Source organism: Capricornis sumatraensis, chromosome 4 (assembly GCF_032405125.1).
Source record: "Capricornis sumatraensis isolate serow.1 chromosome 4, serow.2, whole genome shotgun sequence".
In the NCBI taxonomy this organism is placed as follows: Eukaryota; Metazoa; Chordata; class Mammalia; order Artiodactyla; family Bovidae; genus Capricornis; species Capricornis sumatraensis.
The window spans coordinates 123,758,516-123,778,686 of NC_091072.1; the positions used below are offsets into that span (position 1 = coordinate 123,758,516).

The window sequence follows — 20,171 nt, forward strand, 5'->3', positions numbered from 1 at the left end:
ATAAATCCTTTAAAAATAATCAGAGACTAAGTAACAAGAATTAATTTGCTTTGGGGCCTCTTCATTAGGCAAGATGAGTACTTTACACCTTAAGACAGAAGCAGAGGGATGACAAGCCAGCATATCAGTGTAAACCTTCTCTCTGTGACATCAACATTTCCACAGGTTTTCGGTAACACAGAATAGTATTGGATCAGGGAATGATGGGACTGCAAAGGAACTGTTTACTTTTAAAATGTATTTACTTACTTACTTGTCCTTGAGAAGACTTGAGGTTTCTCATTATTTCAAAGTACATTAAACCCAAATTCATCATTTGAACTAAATAGAATGGAGATGCCAGTCAATCTAGAGCAAAGCTTGATGAAACTCTCTGAGCTCAGAAACCTGGAACCCCACTTACAGGTTTCCTTCTTTTCTCTGTTTTATTTTCTTTTTAGAGTTCAGCTTTGCCTTTCTTCATTTCTCTTCTTTGTCATGGAGAATTCTGGTAAGTGTTTTCTTCTAAAAGAGAAAATAATTCAGAAGAGAAGGAGGTAGGCAGGCTGTACCTGTGTGTACAGGCTGTACCTGTACAAGGCAGATATATAAAAATCTACCATGAGAAGCACTCTTTGGGACTAAGATATTGTCTTAAGAAAGCCTTTCTTAATTGTAGACAATGACTGATACATTGGCTTATTATAGCTACTATCATTTCAGTAAGCCCAAGTTCACTGTCTTAGAAAGTTGTATTTTATGGTGTTAATATTATGTATCACACACAATTTGAGAAGCTTTGGTCATCCAGTGCAGTACTTAGCATATTGTAGTACAACATAAACACTCACACATTTTAATTAAATTAATTGACAGGCAAAGAAGAAAGACTGTAATGTGTCATGTGGGGGAGATGGTAGACTCAGGTGTGTGTGGGGTCTGGATATGAAGGCTACCCAAGGGTTAAAAAGTTTTGATGCAAAGATGAACACATTTCTCAGTCACTAATTACCAAGTCACTAAAAAACAAAGTGAAATGGAGAAAAACATCCTGACTTGGAATATGTCGTCTTAATTCATTGAGTTTTCAACTGCTCAGATGTAGCTCAACTTAAAAAAAAAAAAAAAGGTGTCTTAGAGTCATATAAGCTTTTAGTCAGTGCAAGAAGAATTTTTGCTTTTTTTTCTACTTTTTTTTTAGATCATCAAAATTCCTAGGGATTTTGGAAGGATGAGAATAATACGATGAATTTTGTATTTAAACTTTTCTATCTGGATGTGTCAAATTCCAGGTAACCAATATTACATAGCAATAAAAATTTACAAGGTCCATTGAAGAGTTCACAAATATTTCAAACATGGAGAAATTCTACTGAACCTCATCACAACGGTATACTTAGCTTATGTATATATTAAAATTAGCAATATTAAAAAAAAACACGAAGACAACCTTTCAGAGAAACTGTAAGATGGGGAGCCAGAGCCAGGGGCCTTAAAGCAGTTTGGTTTTTGTTATCTTACCGACTTAGCAGGAAGAGTTCAAATATACTCACAGAGTAGGAAGTAATAATCAGACCCAAATGATCCACTCATATGGGGACAAAAAGTAATTTGCTTGGCATCTCCCGGATTGTTTTGAGAACCTCAGTAAAAAACAAACGAGGAGAAATGTTTCAGAAGTCAACTCGGCTCCCAAACCCAAACCCAAACTGAGACTTTTTATAAAGGCGAGCAGAGGAATGGGCGGTAAAGAAAAACAGCCGGTGAACAAACCTGCGCAGGGTGGGCAAGAAGCCCACCTCAGGGAGACCCTCTCTCGGTTTTCAGAGAGACGTTTCGGAAGCTCCATTTCCCTACGGTTTCCACCCCCGCCCTGAGGCTGCAACCGCGGGACGCGGGCAGTGGGGAAAGAAAGCCCGGGAAGAAGACGGGGAGGCGGCGACCGGACAGGAGAGCGGAGCCGGACGGAGAGCATGGCCCGGGGGCCGCTGCTGTTGTCCGGGGTGCTGAAAAGCCGGGACGTCCCGGGCGGCGGCGGCCACTTCCCTCTCCCGGAGCGCGGGCGGGGGTTCCGGCTGCGCACCTGCTAAGCCCGTCCTGGCCCGGGGCCTGGAGGTGCTCGCCGGTGAGGTCGCCCCTACCCTCCCCAGCAGACCCTTAACGGGGAAAATGATGAGGGGCAGAGGGCATCGCGGGCACAGCGGAGAGGACCCCGGTACCCCTTCCCCGCCGCTCCGGGCGGCCCCACGCAGCGACCTCTCCACCTGCAGACGGACTCTCGCCGCCTCTTAACGCCGCGCTGGCAGGCTGAGCGCTAGACCAGCCGGGCGCGGGCGGAGGGTGCGGGGAGTGCGGGGAAAGCGGCGCCGGTCCCGGGATTGGGGGGTGGAGGCGACGGCGAGCGGGGCATGCGCAGTGGGGCGGAGGAGGTGGCGATGGCCCGGGGAGGCGGGGGGACTGCTGTTTATCTGCAGCCGGGCCAACTCGGCGGCGCAGGCGGCGGCGGAGCGCGGGACGCCAGCGGCCGGTCCAGCTGCCGCCGGCCATGCCCGAGCCCATCTCCCGGCAGCTGCCGCGCACCGTCCGGGCCCCGGCCGGGGAGGATGCCAGACACCCGGGAGAGACCAGGACAGCGGCGGCGGCGCGATGGTGGTGACCAGCTCTGCCCGAGGCGGCGGCGGGGACCGCGCGCCCTCCCGGCGGCGGGACTGCGGACTCGCGCCGGCCGGAGCCGCGGCGCTGCTGGCCGGGGCGAGCTGCCTGTGCTACGGCCGCTCCCTGAGGGGCGAGTTCGTGCACGACGACGTGTGGGCGATCGTCAACAACCCCGACGTGCGACCCGGAGCCCCACTGCGCTGGGGCATCTTCTCCAACGATTTCTGGGGCAAGGGCATGGCCGAGAACACCAGCCACAAGTCTTACCGGCCGCTCTGCGTCCTCACCTTCAAGTGAGTCCCTCACCCTGGGCTCGCAGCCGCCTTTCTCCTCACCCTCTGCTGGGCTGGGAGAAGTTGAGGGATCCGCTTGGGGGTGGGGGACGTTTCTTTTTTTCTGCCCCTTGCCTTCCACGCCTCCCTGCTCTCCAGGTTGCCCACGCCCCTCTGCTTGTTGACCTCGGCCGCGCTTCTCCGGGCTCCCGGGGCGGCTCGGTAGGCGCGGGCTGCGAGTTGGGATCGAGTTTTTGGAGAGTCTTCGCTCTGGGCGGGCTGGTCTCTGGGGCCAGGGCTGGAGGGGCCGGGGAGCCGCCTTCGCACACCTCACTCCCGTGGGGCTGTGGCCAAGTGAGACCAGAGCGCGCCCGACGAGGCGGTGGCTGTAGTGGTGAAGCTCCCAAGTTGAGCATTTCTCGACGGCTGGGGCAGCTTTTCAGATGGGGAGTTATCAGCTGCTTAGCAACCCTGAGCTGCCGGGGCGCGGGGGTTTGGGGAGGAAAGGACCGCGGGCAGAAGCTCTCTCCCGACCTGCAGCCTTGACTGTTTCTGGAGCCTCTCGGATCTTTGGGAAGAGCTCCAGATTTAGACTTTAAAAGATGCAAAGCAAAGGAGGGCAGAAAAACGTGGGGTCCTCTGGGGATCCCGGAGTCCCAGTCGAAGTAGTTTTTCTTTTACAACCTCAGAGTCATGATTCAGCATTTCAAGTGTGATGAGGTGCAAAGGGAGTCAGATTTTTGAAGGATGGAGTATTTTCTTGAATTTAAAAAGAGCTAGCTTCAGATGGGAGGGGAGAAGGGCTGATTCCAGGGAGTGCTGGCTCCTATGTCATGAGCTTGACTCAACCCATTATGATTTGGCTCAGTATTTAAGCTTATAATGTGCTGGACAAAACTGTTGAAATAATTTTGGTTCAGTATCATCAGCGTTTTAAGCCTTCTCCAACGGGTGTAATATGAACCCGTCCTCATGGTACTGGTCATATGAGACAGGGTAAGCAGCTTGAAAAGCCTGTTCAGATCGGGAGGCCCAGGTCTCTTGACAGGTGGCTGATGACTTAGAAAAGGAAACCAGAGCCATTGGACTTAATTCTTCCACTGAAAGTTGAATGTTTTCAGGAGGATAAGGAAATTCCACATTTGACTCTGAAGATTATTTTATAAACATTTATCCTATCGGAAAGTGGTCTTGTTTATTAGTTGAAAGATAATCTCAGCTACTAAGTTGCTCATTCCTTTTTTCCCTAAATGTTTTTTAAAATGGCACATTCTCAGGTGGCACAATGTGTGTAACTTCTAAGCTGACCTGCTTTTCATTTATTACAGAGGTTACTTTAAGGTGTGGAAGCTCACAGCAGGAGGTGTGCTAGGCTTATACTAGTCATGAGAGACTGCCTAGGTCCCTCCTTTGAATGTTTTTCATATACAAAGTGAAGTGAAGTGAAAGTCACTCAGTTGTATCCAACTCTTTGCGACCCCATGGACTGTGCAGTCCATGGAATTCTCCAGGCCAGAATACTGGAGTGGGTAGCCTTTCCTTCTCCAGGGGATCTTCCCAATCCAGGGATTAAACCCAGGTCTCCCACATTGATGGTGGATTCTCTACCAGCTGAGCCACAAGAGAAGCCCGTCCAGGCCAGAATACTGGAGTGGGTAGCCTTTCCCTTCTCCAGGGGATCTTCCCAACCCAGGGATTGAATCCAGGTCTCCCGCATTGATGGTGGATTCTCTACCAGCTGAGCCACAAGGGAAGCCCGTATACAAAGGTCAGGGTCAAATGCCTGTGCCCAGTTGGTGGAGAGAGACGAGTGTCTTCACTTCTTGGCTTTCTAAAAAATTTGTTTAAAATTCATGCAGGAAAAAATAAATAAATAAAATTCACGCAGGAAGTGGCAGGGGCAGAAGACAGAGGAGGGGAGGAAAGGGGTAGACACTGAGGGAAGACCATCGATGAAGAGGAAAACAGGCATTGAACAGAACAGGGGCTAAGGAGAAGAATTGAGGGGGCAGAGAGCAACTTCACTTGTGATACTCACTGGTTAGAAAAAGCAGTCTGGTTGCTAAGATGCATTGCTCTTTGTAGAGTGTATCTTACTGGCTGTGTAAGATATACTTTTTTTTTTTAAGATAATTGAGTTGCAAATCTAGAGTGCAACAGAGCACTAACTGGAAAGGAATAGTGCCTCTTCAGAAAGAGAAATTCAGCTAATCTTTCTGTTCTTACAGGCATTGATTTGAAGAAGTTGTGGAGACTTTGTCATCATAGTCACCTGAGGTCAAACTGCATATTCTAGTGCAATCGTGCAATAGTGTGAGGCTGGACACGTATAAAGGATGATGTTAACAATGTTAGGCCAACACAACTCTGAAGATTGTTTTGAAGAAGGACAGAAAAAATCACATCTATTAACTATTTAGCATGAATCAAGCATTGGCCTAGGAACTTTACATAGGTCATGTCTTTATGATTTTTAATTTAGGTAATAGGGCTTCCCAGGAGGCTCAGTGATAAAGAATCCACCTGCCAATGCAGGAGGCACAAGAGACTCGAGGTCGATCCCTGGGTCAGGAAGATGCCCTGGAGAAGGAAATAACAACCCGCTCCAGTATTCTTGTCTGGGAAATCCCATGGGCAGAGGAGCCTGCTGGGCTACAGTCACATGAGATCAGAAAGGGTAAGACAGGATTGAGCACACAAGCACAATTGGTGAAAACACTAAGTGGCCTTTGAGATATGTGCAAGCTGTCTTACCTGTATCTTAAACTTTTTAAGGAAAAATTTTGAAAATTTAAAGCCATCTTAACAAGCTTTTGAGGGCGCAATATAGTATTTCAACTGTAGGTCCAATGTTGTGCGGCAACTCTCTAGCACTTCTTCCTCTAGTATAATTGAAACTAAGTACCTGTCAAAAAGCAACTCCTGATGCTGCTCTCACCTCACCCTGCCCTTGGCAACCAGCATCTTAGTATCTGTTTCTATGAGTTTGACTATTTCAGGGACCTCACATAAGTGGACTCCTCCGGCTGGCTTATTTCATGTAGCATAATACTCTCCAAGGTCTTCTGTGTTGTTGCACATTGCAGGATTTCCTCCTTTTTAAGGCTGAATAGTATTACATCATGTATATATCACTTTTCCTTTATCTGTTCATCTGATGATGGGCACTTGATTTGTTTTTTATCTTGATTATTGTGAATAATGCTATAGTGAACACAGGAGTACATATATGTTTTCAAAGTCAAAATTTCAATTCTTTTGGATATAGACCCAGAAGAAGGATTGCTGAATCATATAGTAATTATATTTTTAATTTTTGAGGAACCTCTATCCTGTTTTCCATAGTGGCTGTACCATTTTACTTTCTTACCAATAGTGTACAAATGTTCCCAATTCTTCACATCTTTACTGATGCTTACCTTTTGTTTGTTTGTTTTCATAAAAATGAATCTAACAGGAATGAAGTGGCATCTCATTGTGGTTTTGATTTGCATGATTAAAGCACAATTTGCATGATTAGTGATGTTAAGCATCTTTCCCTCTACCTATTGGCCATTCGCATGTCTTCTTTGGAGAAATGTCTATTCAAGTTGTTCTTTGCCCATTTTTAAAATCAAGTTATTTAATTTCTTTTAAGTTGTAGAAATTCCTTATATATTTTAGATATTAATAACATGTCTGATAATAACATGTTTGCAAACATTTTCTGCTATTCTGCAGGTTGTCTCTTCACTCTTGTTTCCTTTATTCTGCAAAGCTCCTTTAGTTTGATATAGTCCCACTTGTCTAATTTTTGCTTTTATTGTTTGTACTTTTGTTATCATATCTAACAAACCATTGCCAAGCCTAGCATCATGAAGTTTTTCCTCTGTATTTTTCTTGTAAGAGTTTTATAGTTTCAGGTCTTATATTTAAATTTTTACTATTTTTTGGGTTGATTTTTGTATATGTGGTAAGAGTCTAATTTCATTCATTTGTATGTGGTTAGCCAGTTTTCCCAATATAATTTATTGAAGACTATTCTTTCCCCATTGTATATTCTTGGAACCCTTGTCAAAGATCATTTGACTGTATATACATGGGTTAATGTCTCTGTTCTTTTCCATTGATCTGTAAGTCTGTTTTTAGGCCAGTACTGCACGGTTTTAATTACTGTAGCATTGGAATATATTTTGAAGTCAGGAAGTGTGGTGCCTCCAGTTTTACTCCTGTTGATCAAGATTACTTTTTATATTCAGGATTTTTTGATTCAATATAAAATTTATGATTTTTTTTTCTTTTTCTATAAAAAATGCCTTGGGATTTTGATAGGGATTACATTGAATCTATAATATATGAACAATATTAAGTCTTCCCATTTATGAACATGGCATGTCTTTCCATTTATTTGTGTCTTCTTTAATTTCTTTCATCAGTGATTTGTAGTTGTAAGTGTGTAAGTCTTTCATCTCTTTGGTTAAATTTGCTGCTACTACTCAGTGGCTTCAGTCGTGTCCAACTCTTTGTGATCCCATGGATTATAGCCTGCCAGGCTCCTCTGTCCGTGGAATTTTCCCTCCAAGAATGCTGGAGTGAGTTACCATGCCCTCCTCCAGAGGATCTTCCTCCCATGTCTCCTGCATTGTAGGCAGATTATTTACCACTGAGGAAACCTCTATGGTTAATTTTATTCCTCAGTATTTCATTCTTCTTGTTGCTATAGTAAGTGGGATTATTTTCCCTTAATTTTGGATAGTTTATTATTGTGTGTGCTTAGTCGTTCAGTCGTGTTTGACTCTTTGTGACCCCATGGACTGTACTGTAGCTTGCCAGGCTCCTGTATCCATGGGGCTTCTCCAGGCAAGAGTAGTGGAGTGGGTTGCCATGCCCTCCTCCAGGAGTTTATTATTAGTGTATGGAAATACAGCTGGTATTTTATTCTGATTTTTGTATTCTGTAACTTTACTGAATTATATTAGTTCTGATAGATTTTTGGTAGCATCTTTAGGGTTGTCTATATATGAGATCGTGTCATCTGTAAACAGAGATAATTTTATTCTTCCTTCCTGATGTAGATCCCCTTTATTTCTTTTCCTTGCCTAAGTGCTCTACCTAGGACTTCCAGTTCTATGCTGAGTAGAAACGACAGGAGTGGTCATTTATATCTTGTTCCTAATCTTAGAAGAAAAGTTTTCAGTTTTTTGCTGTTAGCTATAATGTTTCCAGTTTTTGGGTATTGCAAATAAAGTTGCTGCAAACATTCATCTGCAGAGTTTTATGTGAAGATAGATTTTATTTCTCTAGGGTAAATGTCCGGAGAAGACAATGGCACCCCACTCCAGTACTCTTGCCTGGAAAATCCCATGGACGGAGAAGCCTGGTGGGCTGCAGTCCATGGGGTTGCAAAGAGTCGGACATGACTGAGCGACTTCACTTTTACTTTTCAGTTTCATGCACTGGAGAAGGAAATAGCAACCCAAGACTTCCCTAGTGGCTCAGAGGTTAAAGTGTCTGCCTGGAATGCAGGAGACCAGGGTTCAATCCCTGGATCAGGAAGATCCCCTGGAGAAGGAAATGGCACCCCACTCCAGTACTTTTGCCTGGAGAATCCCATGGAGGGAGGAGCCTGGTGGGCTGCAGTCCGTGGGGTCGCTAAGAATCGGACACGACGGAACGACTTCACTTTGACTTTCACTTTCCAGTGTTTTTGCCTGGAGAATCCCATGGACGGAGGAGTCGCATAGAGTCAGACACGACTGAAGTGACTTAGCAGTAGCAGCAGCAGGGTAAATGTCAGGAGTACAATTGCTGGGTCATGTGGTAGTTACATGTTTAGCATTTTGCGAAACTGACAAGCTGTTTTCCATCCCATCCCATCAGCAGTGTATGTGTCATCCAGCTTCTCTACTTCCTCACCAGTTTTTTGTCATTGTTTTTTATTGTAGCCATTCTGATAGGTGTGTAGTGACATGTCATTGTGCTTTTAATTGGCTCTAATGGCTGACTGATGGTGTTAAATATTTTTTCATGTGTCTGTTTGGCTTCTGTATATCCTCTTTGTTAAAATTTCTCTTCATATTTTTGTCAATTTTCTAAATAGATTTTTTCAAATGTTGAGTTTTACGATTTCTTAATATATTCTAGATATAAATTCTTTGTCAGGATTTCCTTCTACTCTACAGTTTGTTTTTCTTTCATCTTCATGAGTTTTTTCCCAGTGCAAATCTCAAACTGATTTATTTCATTACAGGTAGTTTCTTATCTTCGAATAAGTGAATGAATGTCATGCATACTGACAGATAGAAATTCCCTTATAGTAAATGCTACATAAATTTATTTATAAAGAAATGCAACACTTGTTACCATAAAGGTGCTTGCTTGTATAGAAATATATTAATACTAATCACTGTTTTTCTTATGTAAGAAATGGGTAGAAGTTGAAGTGGGGAAGTGGATTATTAGAGTGTCTACTTTGACCAGTTTGGGGGTCCAAGCACAATGGAAGATGAAGGCAGCTTCCCAACATGCGGTGACTTTGTACCGTATCAGTTTAGCTAACTGGAACCTCATCTTAGAAATTTCTTTCCTGTGCTGTACTAGGTTAGAGGCAGACAGGAGAAATATGTTCAAGGTTTGGAGAGTGAAAGTGAAATGGCTGTGTTACCAAAATGCAGTCCTGCTGCTCATTGCTAGAAAGCCAATACTTGAGAGACAAGGTTGGTGGAAAGGAAAGTTTGCTTTATCTTGGAGGCAGCAACTAGAAGAGAGGGTGGACCCATGTCCAAAGGCTCACTCTTCACTGACAGTTATTGGGCAAAAGCTTTTAAAGGGGCATTTCAGGGGTGTATAGGTGGAGGGAGGTGGCTGCTTGTAGAAATAGCACAGTCAGCTTTGATAGTCAGTCATCTTGAAAGTCATCTGATCAGCTTCGCTTTGATCGTTTGAAGTACAGTTGATCCTCATTTCCAAGCTGGTTTGTTCCCATTTCCTTGAGGCCCATTCTTGGAATCACGGCAGCTTATGTCATGGCTGTCGTCTGGTCATCATGTAGTTATCTTCTTCCACCTGGTGGGGGGTCTCAGTATCTGCAAAGGATATGGCTTAGAGTATTATCTATAGCCCTTGAAAGTGAAAGTGAAATCGCTCAGTCCTGTCTGACTCTTTGCAACCCTGTGGACTGACATTGTACAGGAGACAGGGATCAAGACCATCCCCATGGAAAAGAAATACAAAAAAGCAAAATGGCTGTCTGGGGAGGCCTTACAAATAGCTGTGAAAAGAAGAGAGGTGAAAAGCAAAGGAGAAAAGGAAAGATATAAGCATCTGAATGCAGAGTTCCAAAGAATAGCAAGAAGAGATAAGAAAGCCTTCTTCAGAGATCAATGCAAAGAAATAGAGGAAAACAACAGAACGGGAAAGACTAGAGATCTCTTTAAGAAAATTAAGAAAATTAGAGATACCATCATGCAAAGATGGGCTCGATAAAGGACAGAAATGGTATGGACCTAACAGAAGCAGAAAATATTAAGAAGAGGTGGCAAGAATACACGAAAGAACTATACAAAAAAGATCTTCACGACCCAGATAATCATGATGATGTGATCACTAATATAGAGCCAGACATCTTGGAATGTGAAGTCAAGTGGGCCTTAGAAAGCATCACTATGAACAAAGCTAGTGGAGGTGATGGAATTCCAGTTGAGCTATTTCAAATCCTGAAAGATGATGCTGTGAAAGTGCTGCACTCAATATGCCAGCAAGTTTGGAAAACTCAGCAGTGGCCATAGGACTGGAAAAGGTCAGTTTTCGTTCCAATCCCAAAGAAAGGCAATCCAAAGAATGCTCAAACTACCACACAATTGCACTCATCTCACATGCTAGTAAAGTAATACTCAAAATTCTCTAAGCCAGACTTCAGCAATACGTGAACCGTGACCTTCCAGATGTTCAAGCTGGTTTTAGAAAAGGCAGAGGAACCAGAGATCAAATGGCCAACATCTGCTGGATCATGGAAAAAGCAAGAGAGTTCCAGAAAAACATCTATTTCTGCTTTATTGACTATGCCAAAGCCTTTGACTGTGTGGATCGCAATAAACTGTGGAAAATTCTGAAAGAGATGGGAATACCAGACCACCTAACCTGCCTCTTGAGAAGTCTGTTTGCAGGTCAGGAAGCAACAGTTAGAACTGGACATGGAACAACAGACTGGTTCCAAATAGGAAAAGGAGTACGTCAAGGCCTATATTGTCACCCTGCTTATTTAACTTAGATGCAGAATATATCATGAGAAACGCTGGACTGGAAGAAACACAAGCTGGAATCAAGATTGCCAGGAGAAATACCAATAACCTCAGATATGCAGATGACACCACCCTTATGGCAGAAAGTGAAGAGGAGCTAAAAAGCCTCTTGATGAGAGTGAAAGAGGAGAGTGAAAAACTTGGCTTAAAGCTCGACATTCAGAAAACAAAGATCATGGCATCTGGTCCCATCACTTCATGGGAAATAGATGGTGAAACAGTGGAAACAGTGTCAGACTTTATTTTTGTGGGCTCCAAAATCACTGCAGATGGTGACTGCAGCCATGAAATTAAAAGACACTTACTTCTTGGAAGAAAATTTATGACCAACCTAGATAGCATATTCAAAAGTAGAGACGTTACATTGCTGACTAAGGTCCGTCTAGTCAAGGCTATGGGTTTTCCACTGGTCATGTATGGATGTGAGAGTTGGACTGTGAAGACGGCTGAGTGCTGAAGAATTGACGCTTTTGAACTGTGGTGTTGGAGAAGACTCTTGAGAATCCCTTGGACTGCAAGGAGATCCAACCAGTTCATTCTGAAGGAGATCAGCCCTGGGATTTCTTTGGAAGGAATGATGCTAAAGCTGAAACTCCAGTACTTTGGACACCTCATGTGAAGAGTTGACTCATTGGAAAAGACTCTGATGCTGGGAGGGATTGGGGGCAGGAGGAGAAGGGGACGACAGAGGATGAGATGGCTGGATGGCATCACTGACTCGATGGACGTGAGTCTGGGTGAACTCCGGGAGATGGTGATGGACAGGAGGGCCTGGCGTGCTGTGATTCATGGGGTTGCAAAGAGTCAGACACGACTGAGTGACTGAACTGAACTGTAGCCCACCAGGCTTCTCCATCCATGGGATTCTCCAGGCAAGAATACTGGAGCGGGTTGCCATTTTCCTCTCCAGGGGATCTTCCCGACCCAGGGATCGAACCTGGGTCTCCCGCATTGCAGGCTGACACTTTACCCTCTGAGCCACCAGGGAAGCCTAGGAACTAAAAGTCTTTGACTTGTTTAATGGCAAAACTATTTAGTCTTATTTGACTGCTTTCCTTTGCTTCTACATTCTCTCATCTCTCTGATTAAATTTATTCTTAAACTAAAATTTTTCTACAGACAGAAGGCAGGCTGAGGACATTGGAGGTGGGGGTCTCTCCTGGGAACGTCCCACAGTGCCCTGCTCTGTTTCAGCCATGTCCTTGCTCAGAAGGTGGGTGTAGGTTTTGGTGTGTCACAGCTCATGCTGGTTGTCCCAGACTTGCAGACTAACCCGCTCTGCTGTGCAGCAAAGCTGATTCTGCAGCTCCTCCAGAGTTTTCCATATCTCCCGTAGCTACTTGAAATCATGGTTTCCATGTGTGATCAGCTGTATGGATACTGCTGGCCAGTTTGCAAGCCACTCCCATCATTAAAGTTGAAGCCTAGGAGGCTGCAAGAGAGAAGTGTATTCTAGTTCTTCTTTGTGGATTCCAGCCCCTTCTTCTTTCCCCTACTTCAGGTTCCATCCTTCCCTCTGGAATACCTGCCCTGCTGGCTTTCCACTTGTTACAGACACAATAGCAGCAGTCCTGTATAAGTTATTAAATGAGTTTCTCTGGATTATGAAAGGTCGAGTCTCTGTAGCAAATTCCTTTAGCTGTATCATTCCTGGTGGTTCTGCTTCTCTGGTCAAACTTTAACTGATACAAATGATCATTTCTTTGTGCTGCTTAGAGTGAATGTAGAATTCTAATGAATTTCTGTCTCTAGTCAAATATTCTATTCAGTCTTTTCATAATCTCATTTCCAAGGGCACACAGGAATAGTTTTGGACTTTTGTAGAGCTGAATCAAAACATCTGTGAAAACTTAATCTGCAGCAGTAATCTTTTTTGTTTTCTTTCTTCATCCTTCACTGGCCATGACCTGTTTTTAACACTGGAATCAGGAGAAGCACATGAAGTCACTTTGTAGACGCTGAGCTGACCCAGAACCAAACCCTGTAATGCCCACATTGAAAAATGGTCCTAATTGATTTAAAAGGTGCTTAGCTTTTTAACTTTCATGGAGAAGCAGCTCCTGCTGAATTCTTGGCTGTGCCATTCCACATCGAGAAGCAAGGAGAAGCTTCCTTCAACAAGAAAGAACCGCTGGTTTTTCCATGATATAGAAGGAGAAGGAAGGCAAATAAAAGACCTTGATCTCTTTCCATGCTCAGGCTATTGGATCATAGTGTTCTACTAGTTTGCTGTAAAGTTTTATTTTATTGAATGCTTCTGATGGTAATATAAACCATATGAGTGAAAGTGGGTGGTTTAAATGTCAGAGTTAAAAAATAGAATATTTTAATATGTGCAACTGTAAGGATTTTCAGCACTTTAATATTTGGATCTTGAGAGGTTTTTATTTATTTTTTTTTTTGGGGGGGGGCAACACTTTGCAACTTTAAGGCACAAATGATATGCCAACCATGAAAGTCAGCTCTAGCCTCTATGCCCAGAAGCTAAAAGAAATAGTGCATGTTCCTTTTGGTTCTGTTCCTTTTGATTTGACCTCTCTGGGCATTCATTTTGAAATAGTCTATTGCTACAAGACTGATAATCTTAAGACAAGTGAAGACTGTTTAGGATGTTTGACTAGATTTTCTAGGATGTTTGGTAATGGATGTAGGTGTAGCTAAGAAAAAATGTGATTGGAGGCAATGAAGATTTTTATAGAAAAAAATGAAAAAAAAATGTTTTCTGAAAATTTCATTCCAAACAAAGGTTATCTTAGAAACCCCAAGAGAAGAAGGTTATGATCCTTGTCTGTTAGAATATGCCTTAGATGTAAAATAGAGTTTAGACTACAGTCTGATGGTGTAGGATGGATGGAAAATGAGAGGAATATATTTCTGAATCATGAGAGTTTTTAATAGGTAAGTTCCTCAAATTGGTGAAGGTTTGGAAAACATCTTCTGAAGCAATCATTTCTGTTTTAATAAAAAATGTATTTTCTATCATCCTTGGGAGCTACAGTCAGCTTTTTCAGACTTTGATTATGTAATCTCCCCACTTAAAAGGGGGATGAGGAATGCTAATCTTGCATCAGTAATGGCCTTGTTCCTTTTTCAAATGATAAGAGATGGCTCCTGTTTGATCTGACCCTGGCCACACCCAGACCTATAGTCTTCAGTCTCCACCTCATTCTCTCTGTGTTACCTTGTAGAGTCTGTATTCCTGGTACAGATCAAACTTTGGCTCCCAGGGGATTTTGCACGTGGCTTCTTCTTCCTGGAATGCTCTTTGCCCAGGTCCTTACACTGCTTCTTCTCTCACCACTTTCAGTCTCTGCTCAAACATCACTTCATCCCAGAGCCCTTCCCTGGCCACCTGATCTGAAATAGCAGGCACTCCTCCATGTGCCGTCCTTACTCTCAGACTCTCCTACCCTCTTTGCCTTGGTAGCCCGCACTGTTATCTGGCATCATGATTTATTGCTGCTTTTTGTGTCTCCTCACTACTGTGTGAACTCTGTGAGGTTTATCTTAAGCACCTGGAACAGTGCCTGACATGCAACATAGATAGGAGCTTGGTAAATTAATTGTTTAAATCATGTTTGTGAATGCCAAACTTCTTCAGGTAAATGTTTAGGTAGGTAAATATTCAGGTAATGATTTAGGTAGAAGGCAATGGCACCCCACTCCAGTACTCTTGCCTGGAAAATCCCATGGACAGAGGAGCCTGGTAGGCTGCAGTCCATGGGGTCGCTACTAGTCGGACATGACTGAGCAACTTCACTTTTACTTTTCACTTTCATGCATTGGAAATGGAAATGGCAACCCACTCCAGTGTTCTTGCCTGGAGAATCCCAGGAACGGGGGAGCCTGGTGGGCCGCCGTCTATGGGGTCACACAGAGTCGGACACAACTGAAGTGACTTAGCAGCAGCAGACACAAAAGCAGAGACATTACTTTGCCAACAATGGTCCGTCTAGTCAAGGCTATGGTTTTTCCAGTGGTCATGTATGGATGTGAGAGTTACGCTGTGAAAAAAGCTGAGCACTGAAGAATTGATGCTTTTCAACTGTGTTGTTGCAGAAGACTCTTGAGAGTCCCTTGGACTGCAAGGAGATCCAACCAGTCCATTCTGAAGGAGATCAGTCCTGGGTGTTCTTTGGAAGGAATGATGCTGAAGCTGAAACTCCAGTACTTTGGCCACCTCATGTGAAGAGCTGACTCACTGGAAAAGACTCTCATGCTGGGAGGGACTGAGGGCAGGTGGAGAAGGGGATGACAGAGGATGAGATGGTTGGATGGCATCACTGACTCAATGGACGTGAGTCTGAGTGAACTCCAGGAGTTGGTGATGGACAGGGAGGCCTGGTGTGCTGCGATTCATGGGGTCACAAAGAATCAGACATGCCTGAGTGACTGAACTGAACTGAGTACCCTTACAGGGCTTCCCATGTGGCTCAGCAGTAAAGAATCTGCCTACCAATGCAGGATATCCCTAGGTTGCGAAGATCCCTGGAGAAGGGAATGGCAACCCACTCCAGAATTCTTGCCTGAAGAGTCTAATGGAGAGAAGAGCCTGGTGGGCTATAGTCCCTGTGGTCACAGAGTCGGACATCACTTAGTGACTAAACAATGGCAACAACACCCTTAGAGGGAAAATCTGCTGGACTTATTTCTTGGCTTATGTATCATTTTCCCTCCCTCTATCAAAGACAAAAGTGGAATTTGCTGGACCCGCAGAGAGTTGCAGTGTGTCCTACTTACTAGGAAGTGAAGGGGCAGCTCTGATCCTGAAAGGGCTCCATTGGCTCTGCTGTAACCTGCTAAGACTGTGACCCTCTGTGGGGAATGACATCTTTAGCACTTTTAAATCATGAGCTTCTTTTGTGGCAGCATTATGGTTGGGGGGGTGCTTGCTGTAAACTGGACACAATTCTAGCAAACATCAGAATTACACAGGATTCTCTCCACACCCTCTCATGGAGACCCAAATCCCTCCATGCCAGTGTCCTGCTTTCTGTAATGAAAGGCCTTTTTTTTTTTTTTCCAGTTAATGATTTAGACAATGAAATATCATTTCTGGTTGGATTGAATGGAGTGTGCATGCGTGTGTGTGTGCTAAGTCACCTTCGTCTTGTCTAACTCTTTGCGACTCCACAGATTATGGTAGCTCGCCAGGCTCCTCTGTCCCTGGGATTCTCCATGCAAGAATACTGGAGGGAAATGCCATGCCCTCGCCTCCTCGAGGGGATCTTCCCGACCCAGGGATCGAACCTAAGTCTCATGTCTCATGCATTGGCAGGCGGGTTCTTCACCACTAGGGCCACCTGAGAAGCCCACATGGAGTATAAGGACCTGAAAATACTTTCTCGAGGGTGCTATGGTTAAGTGGGAGAGACTTCCTCTTCCCCGCAGCTGTGCAAGAACTTGTCTGGCCTTTCCCCAGGTTTCTGGGAAGGAGCTTCTAAACCTTTCGAGTTTCCAGAGTGATAGGAGTGATTTTGCTGTTCATGGGCGCTCCCTGGGACCATACCTGAGTTTGTGCTAAGGAGGAGTTGACTCATGGTGGGCCTCCAGATAGCTTTAGAATGCAGCTGGTCCTGCTGGAAAGACTAGTCTTATGATTAAAGAGTTGGGACTTGGAGCCAGATGATTTTTGTTTCTAAGCCAGGCTTGCTGGTAACGATGCTGTGGCAGTGGCTTTTGAGAAAAGGACATTATTGTGAGGTCAAGCAGCAAGGAGACAGCAAGCAGGGTTCAGGCTTTTAGGGTTAGTGGAGGAGGGTCGGTGTGCAGAAGGCCTGTTGGGTGGTTTGGATTGGAGGACTTTACTACTTGGCCACTGAGGCTAAGCTGTGATGATGGAGTGTCATACTGGATCTTCCTGGACAATGAATCGTTCACTTCCGAAAGGTGTTCAGGTTGCAGCCATGTTCCTGTCCTTTAGTTCCCTGTTGGGGCTTGGGGTGTAGGGTTACAGAGAAACTTTGGTTCTGGGTGTTATCTGAGGTCACAGTTTTCTCCTCAGAGCACGCCTCAGCTGCATGACTTGTGGTTTTATTCTGTTGTCTCTGAAAAACACCTTGGTGTCTTGTTAGAAACAGCATGGGCCCAGTATGAGTTAGTTCTGCAGTTACAATATCTAGGAAGGCCCTACCTTCCAACATCTGGGAAGGGAAAGGGGTGCTGAAGTGGCCAGTGATGGAATCAGTTAGCTTCGCCATTGAAACCCTGGTTAAGCTTGGTTATGATTTCCTGGTCGGCAGTTCCACATCAGTGTGCTGAGGGGCTGATGTGTCCTGAAAACATGGAAGGCTCGTGCTTAGGACCCTTTCAGACCTGGCCCCATGGATCTTTTTTTTTTCCTATCAGTTTTGGCTCATATCTTTTATATTAAAACTGTAATCATAGAAGAGTATCATGCTTGGAGTGGGAGGTAGGAGGGAAGTTCAAGAGGGAGGGGACATACATATACCCTTGTTGTTACATGGCAGAAACCAATACTATATTGTAAAGCAATTATACTCTAATTAAAAATAAAGACATTAATTAAAAAAAATAAGTATTATGCTTTCCTGAATTCTATGAGTCGTTCTTACAAATTGTTGAATTTAAGGGAGTCGTGGGAACCCTTGAATTTGTGGCCGGGAGGTCAGATGTGCAGGTGGTCTGGTGTCTGAAGTGAGGGAGTCTTGGGCAGGGCTGTATCAGATACCTGGTGTCTGAATGGCATTGCATCCAGGAACTCCGCCAAACATACATACCTTGAAAAGAAAGAAACCCATTTTCTTAAAATTGACAGGTCAGTTATAGTTATACCTGTATTATATTTGGTGTTGATCTGTTAATTTTTTTTCTTTGCGGACTCACATTTTCTGGGACTTGCTTCCTTCTATGGCCTCTGATCTTCCTGCCCTGTTTCCCCACCCTCTCTTTGACAACAGTGACTGTGGCCTCCTCCTGACCAGCTCCACACAGCCTGGTCCTTCCCTACAGCTTCCTCAGAGCCGGGGTGGGAGGTGGGGTGGAAGGGGTATATTTCGCCTTTGCCTCAGGGCACCGTCTCCTCTTGGCACTCTTGTTTGCACCGGTGCCTGTGAATCACATCCTTTGGTTCTTTAGAGACATGAAGTGATGCTGATTTGTTGATTTATTCCTGGTACTGGAGGGAATGCAGAAGAAAAACAACCAAAATGATGAAGGGCCTAAGGGACAGGCCTTAGAGGAAAAATGAGAAGATCCAGATGTTGTTGTTTATTGGCTGATGATCTAAGAAGACTATGGGAAGCACTTAGAAGCATTTGAGAGCTGTAATGAAGGCAGGAGATGAGAAGAAGAAAAATGAGTGCTGAGGGAGGAAGACAGGAGAATGGGCTATGGAAAGTCACCAGGGAAGCGTGAGAGAAGCCATCACTCGAGACACCAAAAACAGAAGATGAGGGGTACATTTAGTTTTCTCTTTCCCCTGTTTATGGTTTTTACTGGAGAAGAATGTATGTTATGTTATGTTATTGCTGAGAAACCTGGATTTTTTTCTGGTAAACATAGCAACCATATGCAGCTTTCCCTTAAGCTTTAAGACCTGAGCATTACAGTTCTGAGTATCACCTGTCTTGAATTATTGGGTTGCTTAGGGCAGATCTCTGGGCCCCCTCTCAGATCTACTGGCTTAGACTATCTTGGGATGGGATCAGGGAATCAGCAATTGTAACCAGCACACTAGTGATTCAGAATCCCGGGAACCACTGCAACTCAGTAGGGCCTATGTTTAATGAGGTTGAGATGCCAAAATCTGCCTGGCATAACAGAGAAAGGAATCCAGAAGCTCGTTGAGGTGGGAACGTTGACGTCCATTCATCACATCGTCTACACACACATTCCTGGTACCCCCTATCCTGCATCCCCTGAGAGGGCCAAATGCTTCTCTCTGCACTGAGGCGTTGAAAAATACGTAAATAGGAGAGTGCCTGCAAGGTTGGGAAGCTCTGTGGCACTTCTTTGCTGTTGGCCAAGTGTGATGTGGGATATGCTACCACTGCAGTGGGCTTTCTGACTCCAGTGGGGTTGAGGGGATGCTGGAGTTCCAGAGGCTGGGTGGCAGAGCTTAACGGCCAAAGTCTAGGTGAGAGCATTGACATGGCAGGCGCGAGGATGCGGTGAGAACTGGGACGTTATGACCCACAGGAATGGTGACATGAAGTGGGCAGGCAGCCCTCTTAAATCTTACTTGACCTATTTGTATAACCAGGAAAATTCCAGGTTAGGGCCCCAAACTAGACCCCATGAATCGCAGCACGCCAGGCCACCGTGTCCATCACCAACTCCCAGAGTTCACCCAAACTCATGTCCATTGAGTCGGTGATGCCATCCAACCATAATCTCATCCTCTGTCATCCGCTTCTCCTCCTGCCCTCAGTCTTTCCCAGCATCAGGGTCTTATCCCATGAGTCAGCTCTTCGCATCAGGTGGCCAAAGTATTGGAGTTTCAGCTTCAACATCAGTCCTTCTAATGAACAACCAGGACTGATCTCCTTTAGGATGGACTGGCTGGATCTCCTTGCAGTCCAAGGGACTCTCAAGAGTCTTCTCCAAGACCGCAGTTCAAAAGCATCAATTCTTCAGCACTCAGCTTTCTTTATAGTCCAACTCTCACATCCATACATAACTACTAGAAAAACCATAACCTTGATTAGAAGGAACTTTGTTGACAGAGTAATGTCTCTTCTTTTTAATATGCTGTCTAGGTTGGTCATAACTTTCCTTCCAAGGGGTAAGTGTCTTCTAATTTCATGGTTGCAATCACCATCTGCAGTGATTTTGGAGCCCAAAAAATGAAGCCACTGTTTCCACTGTTTCCCCATCTATTTCCCATGAAGTGATGGGACCAGATGCCATGATCTTAGTTTGCTGAATACTGAGCTTTAAAGCCACCTTTTTCACTCTCTTCTTTCACTTTCATCAAGAGGCTTTTTAGTTCTTCACTTTCTGCCGTAAGGGTGGTATCATCTGC

General features: G+C 44.5%; 1 protein-coding gene across 1 annotated transcript in view; it reads left to right on the top strand.

Moving 5' to 3' along the window:
- Positions 1–2,625: 2,625 nt before the first annotated feature.
- Positions 2,626–20,171, top strand: part of TMTC1 (transmembrane O-mannosyltransferase targeting cadherins 1) — a 313,576-nt gene continuing 296,030 nt past the window's right edge. The window contains exon 1 of the mRNA XM_068971048.1: positions 2,626–2,927. Coding sequence (XP_068827149.1) covers positions 2,626–2,927 — 302 coding nt within the window. The remainder of the gene's footprint in view (positions 2,928–20,171) is intronic.